This window comes from Lithobates pipiens, unplaced genomic scaffold (genome assembly GCF_037356315.1).
Source record: "Lithobates pipiens isolate NorthernLeopardFrog02 unplaced genomic scaffold, aLitPip1_a1.2 Scaffold_23, whole genome shotgun sequence".
In the NCBI taxonomy this organism is placed as follows: Eukaryota; Metazoa; Chordata; class Amphibia; order Anura; family Ranidae; genus Lithobates; species Lithobates pipiens.
Window position 1 is genome coordinate 90,065,339 of NW_027507785.1, and position 21,322 is coordinate 90,086,660.

Consider the following 21,322-nt stretch of genomic DNA (forward strand, 5'->3'; position numbering starts at 1 on the left):
ATTGTGCACTGCTGTGATGGGTAGGGTGTGTGAATCACAAAACTGGCTGATCAGAATTATAATCTATCTGGTAAAACAGTTCCTATTTATCTTGTTCAGCTGTGAATTGAGTTATTTGTGTGGCGATCCACATTCAGCTTTTCCCCATTGCTTATCTAGTCTAGATGGGTCTCTTCACTTGTCAGTTACTTGGGTGACACATGTTCCAGTGTAAACACCCCCGGAACAGCATGAGGGGCGCATATTGCATTTATCTGCTGTAAACCCAGCTCCCATGTTTGGCTGTTGCAGGATACCTCAGTGTAAACAGTTGTAAATTGAATTGCGTGTATTTATGTTAGATGGATCTGTTGATGGAATTCTGGAAACAAGTCAGGGGAAGGATTGCTGGGGGGCTGAATACAGTAGTCCAAAAGCCGCACTCTTATTGCCTCCTCCCCACACTTATGTCAAGCCACAACAAATATGACAGGACCAACTGAGTATGTCCCAGAAAGCCCAAAGCATCAGCCTGCTCAGAGTTCTTCATCCTGGCTGCTTTCCAGTCCGATAGCTCATGTTTTCCACAAGTAGACAGAAGAGGTTGCCAGTTTCCTATGCTCTGATCTTCTCCTCTTAAGAGCTCATTGTTTCAAGATTTCACAACGCAATTCACCACAATTCAATAGGTACTGTATTGATGTTCACCTAAACATATGTAGCATTCAGTACACAGTGTCGTTCATTGTCATTAATGTTTCCATTTTAGGGCAAGGACACCCTTATCTGCCTGGGGTGACCACACATGGGGAAATGCCTGGGTGCATAACATTCATTTAAAGCTGAATCTCCAGGCAGACGAATAAATGCATTAGGGGGAGATTTACTAAAACTGGAGCACTCAGAATGTGGTGTAGCTGTGCATAGTAACCAATCGGCTTCTACCCCTGGCTTGTTCAATTGAGCTTTGACAATAAAACCTGGAAGCTGATTGGTTACTATGCACAGCTGCGCCAGATTCTGTGTGTATCATTTTTAGGAACCCTCCCCCTCTGTTTAAATACATACACTAATCAGCTATATCGTTATGACCACCCAATTAATTTTGAGTAGGTCCCCGTTTACAATACAGTTCAATACAGAAGGAATTAGAGGGCCCTGCTCATTAGAGCTTACCACCAAAACAGCCCTGACCCCATAGAGGCATGGCTCAACTAGACTTCTGAAGGTATGCTGTGGTATCTGGCACTAAGCCATCAGTAGCAGATCCTTTAGGTACTACTGTAAGTTGCGAGGAGGGGTCTCCATGGATCAGACTTCCCATAGTGTATCCTGGTGCCATCTCTTCCCCAGGTAAGCAACGCACACGCAGCCAGTCATCGACATGATGTAAAAGAAAAAACATTTGTCAGACCAGGCCACCTCTTCCATTGCTTGGTGGTCCAGTTCTGATGCTCACAGACAGAACATGCATACTTTGTGCAGGTAGTGCTGTGGTTGGGATTTGAACCAACGACCCCAGTGCGCAGTTTTGCAGAACCCACTTGTGCAGGTAGTGCTGTGGTGGCGATTTGAATCGACGACCCCAGTGCGCAGTTGTGCAGACCCCACTTGTGCAGGTAGTGCTGTGGTTTGGATTTGAACCGACGACCCCAGTGCGCAGTTGTGCAGACCCCACTTGTGCAGGTAGTGCTGTGGTTGGGATTTGAACCAACGACCCACGTGGGCACTTGTGCTGCCCACGTGGTGCGATATAACATAGTGATCAATGTCAGATTGGAAGAATTCTGGATAATTCGAAAAAAATAGAAGACTTGCGAACTGAAGAAGTATGTGAAGATTTTCTTTCAATTCCTGTTATAATGATGTCACAGTGCCAGAAAGTGTAGGGAATTTTTATAAGGAAATTCAAATAGCAATAAAAAATAATTAGTTGTCCTCCCACACTACAAATAAAAGTTTTTTTCATTTTAATGGTGTCTCTGTTAGAGACATTACCCCTCACTTCCTGTCCTGGTAACCAGAACAGGAAGCAAAAATATCCAAAACAAGGCTTGTAAAGTAAATATAAAGACATTAGTGTATAAAACCAAATGACAGGGCTGTAAGCTTCATAAACAAAACAATGTGAAAACCCTCCGAAATCGCTTTATTCCCCCTACTTTGCTGCAGTCATAAGATCTCTGTAGCCCAGGTGAGTGGATTTCCAGCTGTTGCAAAACTACAAGTCCCATCAAGCCTCTGCCTCTGGGTGTCATGCTTGTGGCTGTCAGAGTCTTGCTATGCCTCATGGGACTTGTAGTTCTGCAACAGCTGGAGGTCTGCTAATTGTATATCCCTGCCCTTCTACCTCCAGTGCTCTGAGAATAGGGTGGCACAAGAAGATGAGCTGCTGTCAATAATCAGATTGGGTAAGGGTGTGTTAGCGTGCGATGCTACATTATATTATATGATTATAGGAACATGGTCCATCAGCCCAGCATTCTTCTATAGGTCCCATTAGAGGAAGCAGGGACACAGACTCACCATGTTATCGTAGATCGGCTTCTGTGCATAGCATGGTCAGGAAGTATGGCATACTAATAGGGCCTGGCAGGATCACCAGGTATTTAATGGTTATATACCTTCCTACATTAATAGAAATGGCCAGTATGCAGACTTTTCGGGAAATTTGGAAAATAAAGTTTACCCCAAAAAAAAACTGATAGTGTTCCAACCATTTCCTTCTCTTTTTGAAAACAAACTAAACTAAAATATAAGTTGAGACTTCTGGCTGGATTCATACCTAGCTAGAGAAATGTATGGCTTCATTTTGTATAAGGTGTAGTGTATGGACCGGCTCCACAGAAAACAGCATAGCCTCGATCTGCCAACTGCCGCAGCCAATACAGCAAATCCTATTCTTCAGTTACTGTATGTAGGAGTTTGTTAAGCATAAAGCGTTTAATTGCCAAATATTCATCGTGCATTTATACTGACTTTTTCTTTTTCCTAGCATGCGAGACATTACTGCAGCCAGACAACTTGACCTGCAGGCCATGTAAGTAATCTCTGTCCCTGAATACTGGACATTGCCCTATTCATTTTACATCTGATTGTGTTATTGATTGGAGGGCAGAAATCATCATTTAAGACATCACTAATCCAGTTGTTTTTCTAGTGACAAGAGAAAATAAGAAGTGAGCTGTCCTGTGTAAATCAGTCATTTTTGTACTTCAGGCTCGTACACACGATCCGATCATCGAAAGAAAAATACCGCTTTCAACACGATAATCTGATCGTTAGTGCAGAGCTTTCGAGAGCCGATCATGACAGTTCATTCAATATATTTTTAGATCGGACAAGCACGAAAATTTTGCTCGTACAATACCAGATCGGACGATTTTCATTTAGTCAGTACAGTTGTCGTCCGAAAATACAATACAAATACATTACAACACATGACATCACTTGTTTTTTTATATATTCTTTATTTTCTTATTTTAATTTCTTCTTTTTTTTATATATTCTTTATTTTCTTATTTTAATTTCACATGACATCACTTCCGATTTTTTTTTCTGGCATACGAGAATTTTCAGGACTTTAGTAACCTATTAAAAAAATAAAAAAATTAAAATCAGCAGCTGACTTTTAAAAATAGGACATTCACCGACTGGTCTGACATGTTTGCTTAGGGGAGTCGGCTGTGACTTCTTATAGCTTCAGAGCCGTCTTTCCCCTGTGTATGTGTGAGTCGCATTGCTTTGTGAATGGACCTGCAGCCTTCTGAGACCTGTGAACTGTGGCCAGTGAGAGTGGAAAGTGCCCCAGGCTTGGTGGTCACTGGGGTAGTAAAATTACATATTTCTTGTAAACTGTAGGAGGAGGAATAGTGACCCATCATTGGTAATATTTGGAGGAATAGTACCCCATCGTTGGTGTCAGTGGCAGGAATAGTGCCCCATCATTGGTATCAGTGAGAGGAATAGTATCCCATCATTGGTGTCAGTTAGAGCAATAGTGTCCCATCATTGGTGTCAGTGGAAGCAATAGTGCCCCATCATTGGTGTCAGTGAGAGCAATGGTGTCCCATCATTGGTGTCAGTGGGAGGAATAGTGCCCCATCATTGGTCTTAGTGGGAGAAATAGTGCCTCTTAATTGGTGTCAGTGGGAGGAATAATGCCCCATCATTGGTGTCAGTGGGAAGAATAGTAACCCATCATTGGTGTCAGTGGGAGGAATAGTGCCCCTTAATTGGTGTCAGTGGGAGGAATAATGCCCTGTTATTGGTGTCAGTGGGAGGAATAGTGCCCCATCATTGCTCTTAGTGGGAGGAATAGTGCCCCATTATTGGTGTCAGTGGGAGGAATAGTACCCCATATTGGTGTCAGTGGGAGGAATAGTGCCCTATCATTGGTGTCAGTGGGAGGAATAGTGCCCCATCATTGGTCTTAGTGGGAGAAATAGTGCCTCTTAATTGGTGTCAGGGGGAGGAATAATGCCCCGTCATTGGTGTCAGTGGGAAGAATAGTAACCCATCATTGGTGTCAGTGGGAGGAATAGTGCCCCTTAATTGGTGTCAGTGGGAGGAATAATGCCCTGTTATTGGTGTCAGTGGGAGGAATAGTGCCCCATCATTGCTCTTAGTGGGAGGAATAGTGCCCCATTATTGGTGTCAGTGGGAGGAATAGTACCCCATATTGGTATCAGTGGGAGGAATAGTGCCCTATCATTGGTGTCAGTGGGAGGAATAGTGCCCCATCATTGGTCTTAGTGGGAGAAATAGTGCCTCTTAATTGGTGTCAGGGGGAGGAATAATGCCCCGTCATTGGTGTCAGTGGGAAGAATAGTAACCCATCATTGGTGTCAGTGGGAGGAATAGTGCCCCTTAATTGGTGTCAGTGGGAGGAATAATGCTCCATCATTGGTGTCAGTGGGAGGAATAATGCCCTGTCATTGGTGTCAGTGGGAGGAATAGTGCCCCATCATTGCTCTTAGTGGGAGGAATAGTGCCCCATTATTGGTGTCAGTGGGAGGAATAGTACCCCATATTGGTGTCAGTGGGAGGAATAGTGCCCTATACAGCACAATACAATCACTTCCAGCGCTAAGATGTCCTCCACAGGTGGATAGCACAGCGACAAACCCAAATGCTTGCCGGATGCATCCCTGCACTGATAGGGGAATCCAAAATGGGACTACAAATGCAACAAACAAGGTGCCATACTGTACAGGATATGTTTACTCCAATTACATCCCGCTACAGTGCCAAGTTGATGTGTTTTGGGGTGCGCACCCCTTTCCTCAGAGCTGGACGAGCTGAAATAATGCCTCATATCAGTAGGAGAGAAAATTCCCCAAGGGTCGAAAAAAGACCAGCAAAGGGTGAATCTGGCCCGCAGGCCACAGTTTGGAGGTCACTGGTCTAGGCGGTCAGAGTGGTAGTGGGAGCAGGTATCTGCTAAAGCTAGGTACTCCATTTTGCTCACAGAATATTTGACTTATCTTTTATTTTACTCCTGTGCAGATTGGAAACCAAAGAATGTGAATGTCACACAGCAAGGTGTCAATATGCAGGTGTCGTTTGACCACGCCCCTTATAACTTTGGCTTTAATGCCTACTATGTCAACTATAGAATGAAGCACGATGCCTCCTATAAACAGAAGATCTGCAGACAGGTATGGCTAATAATTGTACAATCTTTTTAGCAGATATCTATGTGTGTGTTGTGTCTTCTTTATATTGTACAGTGGTGTGAAAAAGTGTTTGCCCCCTTCCTCATTTCCTGTTCCTTTGCATGTTTGTCACACTTAAGTGTTTCGGAACATCAAACTAATTTAAACAATAGTCAAGGACAACACAAGTAAACACAAAATGCAATTTGTAAATGAAGGTGTTTATTATTAAAGGTGAAAAAAAATCCAAACCATCATGGCCCTGTGTGAAAAAGTGATTGCCCCCCTTGTTAAAACATACTATAACTGTGGTTGTCCACACCTGAGTTCAATTTCTCTAGCCACACCCAGGCCTGATTATTGCCACACCTGTTCACAATCAAGGCATCACTTAAATAGGAGCTGCTTGACACAGTAAGGTCCACCAGAAGATCCTTAAAAGCTACACATCATGCCGAGACCCAAAGAAATTCAGGAACAATTGAGAAAGAAAGTAATTGAGATCTATCAGTCTGGAAAGGGTTATAAAGCCATTTCCAAAGCTTTGGGAATCCAAACCATCATGGCCCTGTGTGAAAAAGTGATTGCCCCCTAAACCTAATAACTGGTTGGGCCACCCTTAGCAGCAACAACTGCAACCAAGCGTTTGCGATAACGTGCAATGAGGCTTTTACAGCGTCCTGGAGGAATTTTGGCCCACTCATCTTTGCAGAATTGTCCTAATTCAGTTACATTAGAGGGTTTTCGAGCATGAATGACCTTTTTAAGGTCATACCACAACATCTCAATAGGATTCAGGTCAGGACTTTGGCTAGGCCACTCCAAAGTCTTCATTTTGTTTTTCTTCAGCCATTCGGTGGTGGACTTGCTGGTGTGTTTAGGATCATTGTCCTGCTGCAGAACCCAAGTTCGTTTCAGCTTGAGTACACGAACAGATGGTCGGACATTCTCCTTCAGGATCTCTTGGTAGACAGCAGAATTCATAGTTCCTTTTATCACGGCAAGTCTTCCAGGTCCTGAAGCAGCAAAACAGCCCCAGACCATCACACTACCACCACCATATTTTACTGTTGGTATAATGTTCTTTTTATGAAATGCAGTGTTCCTTCTACGCCAGATATACTTGGACACACACCTTCCAAAGAGTTCCACTTTTGTCTCATCGGTCCACAGAATGTTGTCCCAAAAGTCTTGGGGATCATCAAGATGTGTTGTGGAGAAATTGAGACGAGCTTTGATGTTCTTTTTGCTCAGCAGTGGTTTTCTCCTTGGAACTCTGCCATGCAGGCCATTTTTGCCCAGTCTTTTCCTGATGGTGGAGGCATGAACGCTGACCTTAACTGAGGCAAGTGAGGCCTGCAGTTCCTTGGACGTTGTTGTGGGGTCTTTTGTGACCTCTTGGATGAGTCGTCGCTGCGCTCTTGGGGTAATTTTGGGCGGCCGGCCACTCCTGGGAAGGTTCACCACTGTTCCATGTCTTCGCCATTTGTGGATAATGGCTCTCACTGTGGTTCGCTGGATTCCCAAAGCTTTGGAAATGGCTTTATAACCCTTTCCAGACTGATAGATCTCAATTACTTTCTTTCTCAATTGTTCCTGAATTTCTTTGGGTCTCGGCATGATGTGTAGCTTTTAAGGATCTTCTGGTGGACCTTACTGTGTCAAGCAGCTCCTATTTAAGTGATGCCTTGATTGTGAACAGGTGTGGCAATAATCAGGCCTGGGTGTGGCTAGAGAAATTGAACTCAGGTGTGGACAACCACAGTTATAGTATGTTTTAACAAGGGGGGCAATCACTTTTTCACACAGGGCCATGATGGTTTGGATTTTTTTTCACCTTTAATAATAAACACCTTCATTTACAAATTGCATTTTGTGTTTACCGTATATACTCGAGTATAAGCCGAGATTTTCAGCCTCTTTTTTGAGGCTGAAAGTGCCCCCCTCGGCTTATACTCGAGTCATCGCTGTCTGCCCGCTCGATCAGCGTGTCGAGCAGACAGACAGCGGCCATTCTATGATTCAAAAGCCGCGCCTCCGGCTCCGCCTTCGCCTGTGATAGGCGGAACACTGAATTTCCCAGCAGCCTGTGTTCCGCCTATCACGGGCATCTTCTCATCCTCGTACTACGGACGAGGATGATACGACGTCCGTGATAGGCGGAACACAGGCTGCTGGGAAATTCAGTGTTCCGCCTATCACAGGCGAAGGAGGAGGCGCGGCTTTTGAATTTTACAATGGCCGCCGACGAAGAGGGCACGGGACGGAGGCAAGGCAAGGCACGGCACGGGACAGGACGGGACGGGACGGGACGGGACGGGACGAAGGCAAGGCACGACACGGGACGGAGGCTCGGGACAAAGGCTCGGGACACAGGTAGGCTGGACACACACACACACACACACACACACACACACACACACACACACACACGGATGGAGACACACACACACGGATGGATGGATGGATGGAGACACACACACACACAGGGATGGATGGATACACACACACACAGGGATGGAGACACACACACACAGGGATGGATGGATGGATGGATGGATGGAGACACACACACACAGGGATGGATGGATGGATGGATGGATGGAGACACACACACACAGGGATGGATGGATGGATGGATGGATGGAGACACACACACACAGGGATGGATGGATGGATGGACACACACACACACAGGGATGGATGGACGGACACACAGGGATGGACGGACACACAGGGATGGACGGACACACAGGGATGGACGGACACACACACAGGGATGGACAGGCATGTCTCACCCTCGGCTTATACACGAGTCAATAAGTTTGCCAGTTTTTTTGGGGGTAAATTGGGGGCCTCGGCTTATATTCGGGTCGGCCTATACTCGAGTATATACGGTACTTGTGTTGTCCTTGACTATTGTTTAAATTGGTTTGATGTTCCAAAACACTTAAGTGTGACAAACATGCAAAGGTACAGGAAATGAGGAAGGGGGCAAACACTTTTTCACACCACTGTAAATGTGCCATGGAAAATTAAAGTGTGTTACAATATACAGCAACATAATTTTTATAAGAAAAACCTGTGTAATTAAAAAACAGTCCCCCCCCCCCCCCCCAGCTCTATTACAGTGACACTGCCTAGGCTGAGATGACGTCATCAGTTTGCTACAGGCAGGAGAAAACATTTCTTCAATGTATTCACCCCCTATGATTAGACTGTACATTGTAATGCTGTTCCAAGTCAGAAGGCGAGATGCTGCATCAGGGGCTGTAATTGTGTCAGATATTTTCGAATACAACCAACAACTGCACAGGCACCAGCATTTACACCATTGTATAATTTCTGAGCCAGCATCTCAGTCTGGGACAGGGGTCTGCAAACTTTCAAAACAAAAAGGGCTAATTTACTGTCCTTCAAATATTAGGGGGGCAAGACTGTGACCAGTGGAAGTAAAAAATGCCCTGACATCAGTGGAAGCAAACAATGGCAAAGACTTGGTGGTCAGTGGGAGTAAAAAAAAAAGTGGTGCCCCACCATTGATATTAGCAGGAGGAATAGTGCCCCATCATTGGTGTCAGTGGGAGGAATAGTGCCCCGTCATTAGTGTCAGTGGGAGGAATAGTGCCCTATCATTGGTGTCAGTGGAGGGAATAGTGCTCCATCATTGGTGTCAGTGGGAGGAATAGTGCACCATCATTGGTATCAGTGGGTGGAATAGTGCCCTATCATTGGGTTCAGTGGGTGGAATAGTGCCCTATCATTGGTGTCAGTGGGAGGAATAGTACCCCATCATTGGTGTCAGTGGGATGAATAGTGCCCCATCGTTGATATCAGTGGGAGGAATAGTACCCCATCTTTAGTGTCAGTGAGAGGAATAGTACCCCATCATTGGCATCAGTTGGAGGAATAGGCCCCCCGTCATTGGTATCAGTGGTATAAATAGTACCCCATCATTGGTATCAGTGGCAGGAATAGTCCCCCATCATTGGTACCCCTTTGGAAAAGGTTACTGTTCTTAGAACTTGTAAAAGTTGTTTTGCTTTTACTGATTGTCACCGATGACTTCCCCTAAAGACATCATGCACACAGTTGTTTGAGGGCTAATCTAATATAAATTATGGGCGTATTTGTGCCCGGGGAGGCACAGCTGCTCATAGTAATGAATGACTGTATGCGGGTATACGCCATGCTCACACACAAGCGGCATTCATGGATTTACCCCTGGCACCTGCATACAGCCATTCCTTACTACGGGTGGCTGCGCTCTGCAGCTGTGTCTTCTGGACACGGAAGATCGCCCGCAATTTATGTTGTATGTCTTCATTCACCCATGTGCACAAGGCCTGGCTGTACAAGATATATGTGTATTGTACATGTTGTAAGCTGATCTTTTTTAACCTGTGTCTGACAAAACCTTTTTGACCCAAATTCTTTAAAAAAGGGAAAATATATCGAATGCTGATTCAATTTTAACAACAGCTATGATTTTAGAAGCAAAATCCTGCTCAATCTTTATGGTATATTGATATTTTCTTACAGAATACGGCCAAATCAATATTGTATATGCTGTAAATTAGCCAGGAAACTTCTAGTAAAATTAAAAAAAAGTGATAAGCTAAAGGGTAACTCCACTTTGTGTGAAAAAAGATCACAAATAATAAAAAAAAAATATAGCATATACAATAGTGACACAAGCCATTTTGTAATCTGCAGTGCTGTCATTCTCTGTAAAATGCAATGCAATATGGCAACCTGGGGTCATTCTGTACATAGATGGTGTACAGAACACCCCCCCCCCCTCAGAAATATAATTTCCTGCTTGTGTGATTGGCTCACTGATTTTCCCAGAAGTCTGCACTAATATACGCATCAGATTTTGGGCATCCCCTGCAACAAACACTTCAGTTTTGGTGTGACAGACCCAAAGGGTTAAACATGTTTAAAGGGATTCCCCTGCCACTTTCCTCATTAGAACCCACAAGTGGAGCAGCTGATCACTAATTAAAAAGTCACCCCCATTTACATTCACTTTGGACATGAACACAGTCAAACAAGCAACAAGCAAAAGGCCCAAATCTGGAATCTATTAAAATCCCTGCAATGTACAATGATCACCCAAAGGGGATGTTTTTTTTTCTCAGCAAAATTGAAGTGACTGTAAAGGCAGATTTTTTTTTAATCTTAATGTATGCTATGCATTAAAGTGATTGTAAAGGCTCGCTTTTTTTTTTTTTCTTTAAAAATAACAAACCTGTTATATTTACCTCCTCTGTGCAGTTGGTTTTGCACAGAGCACCCCCGATCCTCCTCTTCTGGGGTCGCTCTTTGCTGTTCCTGGCTCCTCCTCCTATCGAGTGACCCTCAGCCAGCAGCTTGCTACAGGGGACACCCGAGTCAAGTCAGAGCTCCATGCATCCATTCAGACATGGAGCCCCGACCTGGCCTCACTCCCTCTCTCCCCCGATTGGCTGACTGATTTTGATCGACAGCCGCAGGAGCCAATGTCACCCCTGCTGTGTCTCAGCCAATCAGGAGGAATCTCTGGGACAGACACTTGTGGACATCACTGGAGAGAGATGGGGCTCAGGTAAGTAATTAGGGGGTGCTGGGGAGGCTGCTACACACAGGTTTTTTTATCTTAATGCATAAAATGTATTAAGATAAAAAACCTTCTGCCTTTACAACTCCTTTAAAGTGGTTGTAAACCCTTACAAATCACTTTGACCTACAGGTAAGCCTAGATTAAGGCTTACCTGTAGGTCCAAGAAATATCTCCTAAGCCTACACGGTTTAGGAGATATTTACTAAAAGACAGTGATAGCTGTCTACGGTGCACGCGCCGATATGCCGTTAGTGGCGGTACCCATGCGCATGCACGGGAGTGACATCTTCGCTGCTCCGGCGCTGTGAGTGGCCGGAGCAGCGATACCCGGAAGAAGATGGAGGCTCCGGGCTACAGGGGACAGCGGTGACATCGCTGGCTCTTGTGTCAGGTAAGTGACACATAATGGGCTACTATGCGACGCATAGTAGCCCATTATGCTTTACCTTTGCAGGGAGACAAAGAGGAAGTAAACCCATCAGGGTTTACTTCCTCTTTAAGATAAAAAAAAAAAACCTTCTCTGTGCAGCAGCCCCCTCAGCCCCCCTAATACTTACCTGAGCCCCATGTTGATCCAGCGATGTTGCACGAGAGACTCGGGTTTCCGGGACTCTCCCTCCTGATTGGCTGAGACACATATTGGCTCCCGCTGCTGTCAATCAAAGTCAGTGAGCCAATGAGGAGAGATAGGGGGCAGGGCCGAAGTGTGGCTCCGTATTCTGAATGGAAACACTAAGCAACAGCTCGGCTCAGGTGCCCCATAGCAAGCTGCTTGCTGTGGGAGCGCTCGGCAGGAGGGAGAAGTCAGAAGAGCCGGCAAGGGACCCGAGAAGAGGAGGATCTGGGCTGCTCTGTGCACAGCCACTGCATAATACAGGTAAGTATAACATGTTTGTTATTTTAAAAAAACAAGACATTAGTATCACTTTAAGAAGAGCAAATATTAAGTGTGTAAGGCCTCTGTCACGTGGATGGCTGGGGGTGGTAAAAACAGGAGGTTAAACTGCAATTTTAATGCCCCTGGCTGTCGACCTAAAGGCTAAACAAAAGCTGGAAGCACGTGTTTATATGTAAAGACTGCCACTGCAAATTCATGGCATCATACCAATTTGACAGGCGGCACCACCTGTCGAATTCGGCCATTAAAGCCAATAGAGCTGTACTACAACTGGGAGCCAAACGCAGAATGCTGTTGCAGTGCATTAGCCCAATTAGAAACTGCTGTTTTACAGCAAAGAAAAAAGCAGGCATTCAGAAAGCAGCAAGATCACCTCCTGAACACCTGACAGCGTTTGCTTAGCCGCGTTCTGAAAAGCGATCAACCGTGGATTGCTGTTCAGAGCTTTGGCTAGTGTGAACCTAGCCCTTTTACTTTTGTAACTGAACACTAACAAAACAAAGGTGGTATTTCTTCTACTTCTAGCCTAGCTCTGAGACAGTTAAATGGACAGAGAGGAAGTGGGTTGGAGTGAAGCGAGGTTCTGGGCTTGGAGCCGAGATTCTTCCTGCCAGAGTTATCATCACCGTCTTGTGTGTGTTGGATCCTGACGCTATTTGCACAGTTAAATGCTCTAAGGCATTGCTAGGACAATTTCCAATCTGCGTCAGCAGTGTAGGAAGCTCACATGCCCAATTTTAGGCGCTGGGGAAGGCAGTATTGAAGAGGCAGGAATTCTTGGCTGGACTGGTCCATAGTCTTCTGTCCTCCAAGTTAAAGGCGGCGTACACAGCGTGCGAATACGTTTATTGCCTGCCTCTCCAGTAATAAAACTGCAGCGTTCCTCCCTTCCTCTGTCTCCCCCAGGATTCTGCTGCTGGTCCAAAAAAGCGAGAACAAAGCATGGGATATGGCCAGAGCTGACACATTTAGTGGGAGGGGTTTATCTTAAATTATGGATTTTTCCACCAACCACTATCAAGGTGTTCCTGTCCTTGTATTGCTTTGATTGTTTGCTTTTTTTTTTTTTTTTTTGACAAATGTAGAAATTGAGCAAATAACAGCGATTGATGAATGTGTTTGCTGATGTTTCAGGTTCAGAACTCCGATTATTCAAACTGTCTGCTACAGAACGTCTCTCCTGGGGATTATGTCATTGAGGTGAGTTGTTTTATTTATTTCTGTATCATCACCTTGGGGTTTTTATGTGATGGCCTGCAGTATTCAGTAATTATGGATGCCAAAGACGGATATTGCAATGATATAACTGCATGCCCTGGAAATTGGCAATGTAGTGGAAACCTCGTGTTAAGTTACGTATGCATTTGTAGTGCTATAAAATACTTGTGCTTTTCAGGACGAGACAGTAATTTGCTCCTGTATTTGGTACAGCAAATATACTAGAAAGACCTTAATTCATACAATAGTTAAAGCTGAACAGGGACAGTAAGATTGGGGGGAAAAGGGCTTAGATGATGCTGGATGTCATCTAGCCACAAAATGAAGCAGGCTGTATCTAACTTGCTGCAGCTTTTAATGCACACTGCAAGAAGCTCACAGTGTGCAGTGGAATAAGAGTAAGCTATTTAAATTTGTCGACCATTTTATAGGTGGTGAAGGGGTGATATTTCACCTCCTCACACCTGTTTTAACCCTCAAATGCATTGCACATGGTTGCAGGGCAGTTGCAGTGTACTGCTCACTTTCAGTGGCTGTACTCCTGGAATAAAGCTACCAGCCATTACATTTTGGCAGAGACGCAAGATATCCTATCTGCAGTAAGTGTACAATCCTGAGCGTCTACATGCCTTTGTTTAGGTGGGGAGTTTGGGGGAAAGTGGGCATTAAAATCATTACTGATCTTCCTTATGTCCCCCCTGTAGTTTTTATGCATGTAGCCTTTAGTGGGCGAGTCTGCTGCCCCCCCTGCCCCCCTCCCCCCCCCCCCCGAGATGTCACCGGGTGGCCACGCCCCTTAGTTATTTAAGAGCTGTCAGATGGTGGAGGCGGGAACCTTCGTTGGAACTGGAGGATTTTATTTTTTTTGGGTGGTCAGTGGCGGCTGGTGTCGTGATTGATGATGCAAGGGAGATTTTTTTTTTTTTTTTTAATGAAGGACTTGTCAAAAACTTGTGTTTTGTTTTTATTTACCTTTTACACTTTTTTGGTGAATGAGTAGGCCACACTCATTCACAGCTCTACTCAGGCTATGTGCAAGACAGTGATTAGGTCAATGGTAGTTTTATATCTATCGGCGTATAACACGCACCTTAATTTTAAGAGGGAAGTTTAAGGGAAAAAAAACGTAAATCTTAAGTAAAGAACATTGAAGCAAAATAAGAGTCAGTGCCCATGAATGCAGCCTCCCAGTGCCCATCAGTGCAGCCTCATCGTTGCCCATCAATGCAGCCTGATCAGTGCCCATCTGCAGCCTGATCAGTGCCCATCTGCAGCCTCACCATTACACTAACCATGTGTTACACATTTTCCTGTTTCTGTTACCATTCAAGTAACGTTTCATCTATGTACTTATCTCTACAGCTTCTTGATGACACTAACACAACCAGACGCTCCATGCATTACTCCCTCAAACCAGGTAAGTACTTGATAATTGTGGCAACTAATAAGGAACTGCATTTATTTTAATAGAACACCAGTAAACAAAATTTTTTTCACCCCCTTAGTGCATTCTCCTTGGGCTGGACCCATTCGTGCCATTGCCATTACCGTGCCTTTGGTCATCATTTCAGCCTTTGCAACACTGTTTACTGTTATGTGTCGGAAAAAGCAGCAAGGTAAGTCCTTTCAAATTGAATAAGAATGTGTTTTTTGGAGCAAAATTAAGTTAACCAGAGTTTGATCAGAATAACTTAGCCGTGTGAGTTGATTTAACTATTTCTAATTTTATCCCTTAATATACTTTTCTTATCAAAATGTTCATTTCACTTCCAAATATCACATAGATGTGAACCATATTGTTATAATATAATACATTTTATCAGCATTCAGTTAAAGCTGAACTCCAACTAGATGTAAAAGACACACATGATTGCAGCTCTAACATCACTTTCCTTAACTTTCAAAACCAGACTAATTCTGACATTTCTCTTACATGTGTAAAAACATGAGCATTTTTTTTTCTAGAAAATGAATTCCCCCCCCCCCCCCAACTTTTATATAACTTTTTTTAAGTAGAGGCCCTGGAGAATAAAATAGTGGGTGTTGCAATTGTTTATATCACATGATATTTGCACAGCGGTTTATCACACTGACATTTTCATGAAATACACTTCAATGAGTCTTAGTAGACACAATATAATACCCATCTTTTTTTAAACTATAAAAAATGTTGTGCTGAGTAAATAGATACCATACATATCACGCTTTAAAATTGAGCATGCCTGTGGAATGGCAACAAACTCAACAAACTACAACACAATATACTATCCATTGGCAATGCTTTAAAAAGCCTTTACAGGTTACTAGTTTAAAGTTACACTGGAGGCCTGATACTAGATTAATTGCTCTCACTCTGATGTTTGCTTCAATACCCCATGTGTGGTGCGGCACAAACGCTGTTTACATATGTGAACGGGGGCGCTTTAAAACATTTTTTTAATATATTTTATTATTTAAATGTATTTTTGCACTGTACCTGTAAATTATTTTAAATTATCAATTGTATTGCTAATACCAGGGAGGAACAACATCCCTTGTGAGATCTGGTCTATTATACCCCAAATCTCTCCTCTGCCCTCCAAAGCAGACGATCAAACAAACTGAAACCGGAAGTGATGAAATCCCCGTTGCTTCCAGTTTCTGATGTCACAGATAAAGGGAAGGAACTTCCCATTGGCTCCCAGTACTGTCAATCAAAGCCAGTGACAAGGGAGTAGGGGACGGGGCTGAGTCAATGGATGCAGCAGCGGGGCTCGGGTGCAAGCACGCACGAGTGCCCCCATAGGTTGGGATGCGGCTTCCCATTGGGGGGATTGGACAGAGGGGAGGCTCTGTGCAATTTTCTTGCACAGAGCAGGTAAGTATAGACATGCTTGATTTAAAAAAAAGAAAAAAATACCTTTACAATCACTTTAAGTACTAGTGCAAGATAAATTCTTGTTTGTTGTATATAGGATGGTAATACCTTGCTGTAATCTTCTCCTGTAGAAAACATCTATTCCCACCTTGATGAGGAGAGTTCCGAGTCCTCTACATATGCCGGAAGCCTACATGTCGAAAAACCGCGTCCACGCCCAAAAGTGTTTATTTGCTATTCCAACAAAGACTGCCAGAAACATATCAATGTGATCCAGTGTTTTGCCCATTTCCTGCAGGATTTCTGTGGTTGTGAAGTGAGTAGCTGTTTTGAGTTTTATCATTTAGCAATGAATGTATCTTACTGGTTTAAGATGCTTAAAGTGATCCTAAAGTCTCGTTTTTATTTAGTTAAAAATAACAAAATGTTATACTTACCTGCTCTGTGCAGTTGGTTTTGCACAGAGCAGCCCCGATCCTCCTCTTCTCTGGTCCTTTTTCACTGCTTCTGGCTCCTCCCTCCTGCCGAGTGCCCCCACAGCAAGCAACCTGCTATGGGGCACCCTTGGCGAGCCACAGCTCCCTGTGTCCTTTCAGAGATGGAGCCGTGGCCCGGCCCGGCCCTGTCCCCTTTCTCTCCTCATTGGCTGACTGGCTTTGACAGCAGTGGGAGCCAATGGCGCCACGCTGCTGTCTCAGCCAATGAGGAGGGGAGTCCTGGGCAGCCGAGACACTTTTGCAACATCGCTGGATCTAGATGGACCTCAGGTAAGTATGAGGGGGGCTGCCTCACACAGAAGACTTTTTATTCTAATGCATTAAGATAAAAAAACTTCTGCTTTTATGACCATTTTAAGGCCAGGGACACTAATGACCTGTCCATTTAAGACAACAAAAGGTCAATGCTAATGAAGGCATTGCCACATCTCTCTGTGGGATCTGAGTAGCCAGAGACAGTCGTATAAGAAAAAAAATTAAATGGGTTCACACTGTTGCGAATTGGATGCGGCCTACTCCGCATCCAATTCACAGAACATTTGCAAACATGTACTTTTCAATGGTTATGGTTCATATATTGCATCCACATTCTGCATTGCACAAAAATCGTGTGCGTTTTTTAGGCAGTGCGGTGTGAATTGCAGGCACACAATCTTCAATAGGAACGCATCTGATTTACAGATGTGTTCCCTTCTGAACAGGAATTCTCTCTTCTCTCAATACAGTCAGTTCTGGTCAGTTTCTGCACCAGAAACTGACCGAAAACTGACCAGAAACTGACTGCATGGTGTGAACTAGATCCATTGGAATACATGGAAAACACTGTGCATGCATTTTTAGTGCAGAAAAAAAGCACAAGGGAAGGGAACTGCGTCTGGTGTGAACTGGCCCTAAGAGATTTCATATAGCATCCTGTTGTGTCTCTTGGGCAGGAAATGAAGGGAAATTTCCCTAATGGTAGATAGCAAAAAATAACCTGGCTGGTGTTTTAACCCTTCCATACTTTATAAAAAAAACTTAAAAAAGGGATTGGCTATAGATACGCTTTAAAAAGAGACACAGTCTCCTTAACAATTCAGAATAAAGTTAGTGTCTTTGTAGAGGGCCCTCCTCAAAACCCTAATACTCAGCTTGTCAATGCTTTTCCATGGCTTTTGCCAGCAGAAAAAAACCCTATTGTCAGCTAGTGCTGCGTATTAAAAGAGAAGTATGGGGATTTTGTTTTTTAAGCGTACTTACCTAGTTGGATGCAGCATCGGTCCAATGCTGCATCTGTCCCCTGCCAGCTTTAAGACCAACACCACCAATCACTCATTTCTAAGTGCTCACTGATTTTTGCTCCCCTCCTCACTTTTACGCTGGGCTGGGCTGAGCGCTGGGCTGTGGAGGGGGCCGGTGCAGCCGGCTCAGGCTCTCAGCAGCTTGCTGAGAGGCTGAGCCAGGTGCCGGTCCAGACATGTGGGTGGATCCCGACCATATGGTCGCAATCTTTCCTGAGCCTGGACCAGCTCTGTGATGTCAGCTGGCAGCGGGCTTCAGCCTGGTGTCTGCTGAAAATGGGTCACAGGACTGCAGAATGATCTGCACTACTGTGATCCACAGGAGAAGTACAGCCAAGCGAGTTTTGGTTGTACTTCTCATTTTTAATGGGAGTATTATTCTCCTGATTATATGATTGGCTGCTAGACCCAAGTTTTTTGACATGGGAGACATGCTTCCCCATGCCCAGAAGTAGAAGTTATTGTCATTAGCTGCGTCGAGGGAAGGAATGACGGACTGAGAGTAAAGGCAGGTTTAGTAGCAAGGATTCATGGGTTATCCTTTCCCTGAATGGGCAAAATTACAAGGTTTTCTTTAAGGACCCCCCTCCCCCATCCATATACTTACTTGAGCTTGATCTGGATCCAGCGGTGTGCACCAGAACAGAGGCTCTGTCTGCTCTCTCTCTCCTCATTCGTTTTAGAGACAACAATGGGAACCATTGGCTCCTGCTGTCAATCACTGTTATTGATGAGGAAGTGGGGGCAAGGCCAAGTCCTGCTGTCTGTGTAAATAGACACAGACAGCGAGGTTTGGGAGCGAGCCCACACCAGTGCCCTCATAGCAAGCAGCCAGGAGCACTGGTGGGGGGCCCGAGAAGGGGGATCGAGACTACTCTGTTCGAAACTGTTGCACAAAGCAGGCAAATATGTTTGTTATAAAGAAAAATAATTATGTTTAGAATCACTTGAAGCTGTGCAGGAGATAATACATAACTAGAGCCCCCTCTGCTGAATCTGCTTGGCCGCCAGCTGCTGCAAGCCAGAGATTATTCACTAATTATTTGCAGATTTAGTCTTTCAAATTTGTTTTTCCATTTTAATTATGTTTAGCGTTTCAGGGCAGAACAAAAGCTTATTTCCATGAATCATTTTCATTTGCAGTGTCTGTTTTTAACTACAAATAGACCTTTTATTTTTGCCCTTTGCAGGTTTCTCTGGACTTGTGGGAAAACCTAAAAATTTGCAAAGAAGGTCAAAAGGAGTGGCTGAAACATAAGATGAAAGACTCTCATTACATCATCATTGTGTGTTCCAAGGGTTTGAAGTATTTTGTAGAGAAGAAGAAGAGGAAGAGTAAGGCCACCACCCTTGAGTCCGGGAAAGGGGAGATCTTTGTGAGCGCCTTGTCCATGATCACTGAAAAGCTGGCCAAGGCCCAGGGCAGCTCTGATAGTTCAGTTGACCTAAGTAAATTCATCACCGTTTACTTTGATTACTCAAGTGAAAACGATATTCCTGGGGCTCTTGATGGAACCAAGAAATATAAACTCATGGATCACCTTCCCCAACTCTACTACCACCTGTATTCCAAGGAACTAAGCTTGCAGGACCACGATCAGTACCCTACTAACATTAGCAAGCGCAACTATTTCCGCAGCAAAGCTGGCCGCTCCTTGTATGTCGCCATATGTACCATGCACCAGTACATTGAACAGGAACCAGACTGGTTTGACAAGCAGCATGCTCCATCTTACTCTCCTGCTGTGCAGTGCCAGGAGCCGGTGATGGAGAAATTTGACTCGGGTCTAGTCCTAAATGATGTTACCGTGAAACAGGTGACAGAGCACGATGTTCCTGTGCGAGCAGAAGTGCCGGCATCAGCAGACTGTCATTCTCAAGTGCAGAACAATGATGCTGGCGATGAGCTGGAAATACCGGCCACTAATGTTGAGTGTTGTGTTCTGCAACCAGTACTCCATTCTGTAAAGGTAGTCAACCAGACGGACATGCCTCGGGACTCTGGGATATATGATTCTTCTGTTCCTTCTTCTGAGCTTTCATTGCCATTAATGGATGGACTACTGCCTGACCAGATAGAAACCTCATCTATTGCAGAGAGTATTTCATCATCTTCAGGACTAGGTATGTCACAATTACTATGATTAGTCATCATTCTAATTGGAATGTTTATATACTGCTTATGACTGTTTCTTTAAAGGCACAAAGTCTACCTTTTGGACCGTGTTTCTTCCTACACCCGAATATGGGTGTAGGATGAAACATAGTCCAAAAGGTAGACTTTATGGCTTATAATATGAAACATGGTTGCGTACACTAACCCCAAAACCCTCATGGCACTCTTCCACTTAACCGGGGCGCTGCTAGTGTGCAGCATTCTGTTTAACTTTGAATTTAGAGGTGTGTTGCGGTGTTCAACTCACAGAGCAGCATCAACTAGACAGGGGGTATTTACCAACTTTGACTACAAATCCCATCTGCCATGGCAGGACTTCTTTTTGAGCTTACAACACATGCTGCACTGAAATCCTAAGTAGTGTTGTCATCCCTGCCTGAGTTCTCCCCTGCTGGACTACAGACCACCTTCCCATCACATACAGGGGAAGTGTTCAAGTGCAGAAGAAGAATCTGGCATTATCTTTCCATGCCTCTTGCATAGCCCTTGTCCATCCAGTCCATTCCAACAAATAGACTATTTAAAACATGATGTTGATTTACTAAAACTGGAGAGCGCAAAATCTGGTGCAGCTTTGCATGGTAGCCAATCGGCTTCTAACTTCAGCTTTTGCAGTTATGCTTTGAAAAAAAAATCTAGAAGCTGATTGACTACCTTGCAGATCTGCATCAGATTTTGCACCCTCAAGTTTTAGTAAACCAACCCCATGGTGTCCAGAGTTTATAGGCCTGACAGCCATGTATCTAGGCTGCCAAGTTATGCCTACACATCTGCCCTCTGATATCTACGGTCACCGTAAGGCCCCTTTCACACGGATGCCTCCGCGTGAGGGGGGTATCTCTCCACTGATCTCCACTAAGTAGGAGGATGACAGGTCCATGTCCTCTCTGCTATGCAGAGCTCTGCTCCATGGGGCAATATCCGTTTCCATCCGATCCAATCCGCCAGATGGATGGAAAATAGGACCACCATTCGTCTGTTTTTGGCAAACAGGATCAGATGGCGGTGGGTGTCAGCGGACATGTGTCTGCTGACATCTGCCACTCCATAGAGGACAATGCAGGGTCCAATCTGGTCCACCTGAAAAACAGGCGGACCTGATCAGGCAGCCTGTGTGAAAGGGGCCTAAGACTGAAGAGGCAAGATCTACTGTTG

General features: G+C 44.5%; 1 protein-coding gene across 1 annotated transcript in view; it reads left to right on the plus strand.

The window, feature by feature from the left end:
• IL17RD (interleukin 17 receptor D) overlaps window positions 1-21,322 on the plus strand; it is a 116,987-nt gene that overhangs the window by 86,959 nt on the left and 8,706 nt on the right. The window contains exons 6-12 of the mRNA XM_077452029.1: window positions 2,975-3,019; window positions 5,488-5,639; window positions 13,274-13,339; window positions 14,720-14,774; window positions 14,863-14,973; window positions 16,346-16,530; window positions 19,182-20,115. Coding sequence (XP_077308155.1) covers window positions 2,975-3,019; window positions 5,488-5,639; window positions 13,274-13,339; window positions 14,720-14,774; window positions 14,863-14,973; window positions 16,346-16,530; window positions 19,182-20,115 — 1,548 coding nt within the window. The remainder of the gene's footprint in view (window positions 1-2,974; window positions 3,020-5,487; window positions 5,640-13,273; window positions 13,340-14,719; window positions 14,775-14,862; window positions 14,974-16,345; window positions 16,531-19,181; window positions 20,116-21,322) is intronic.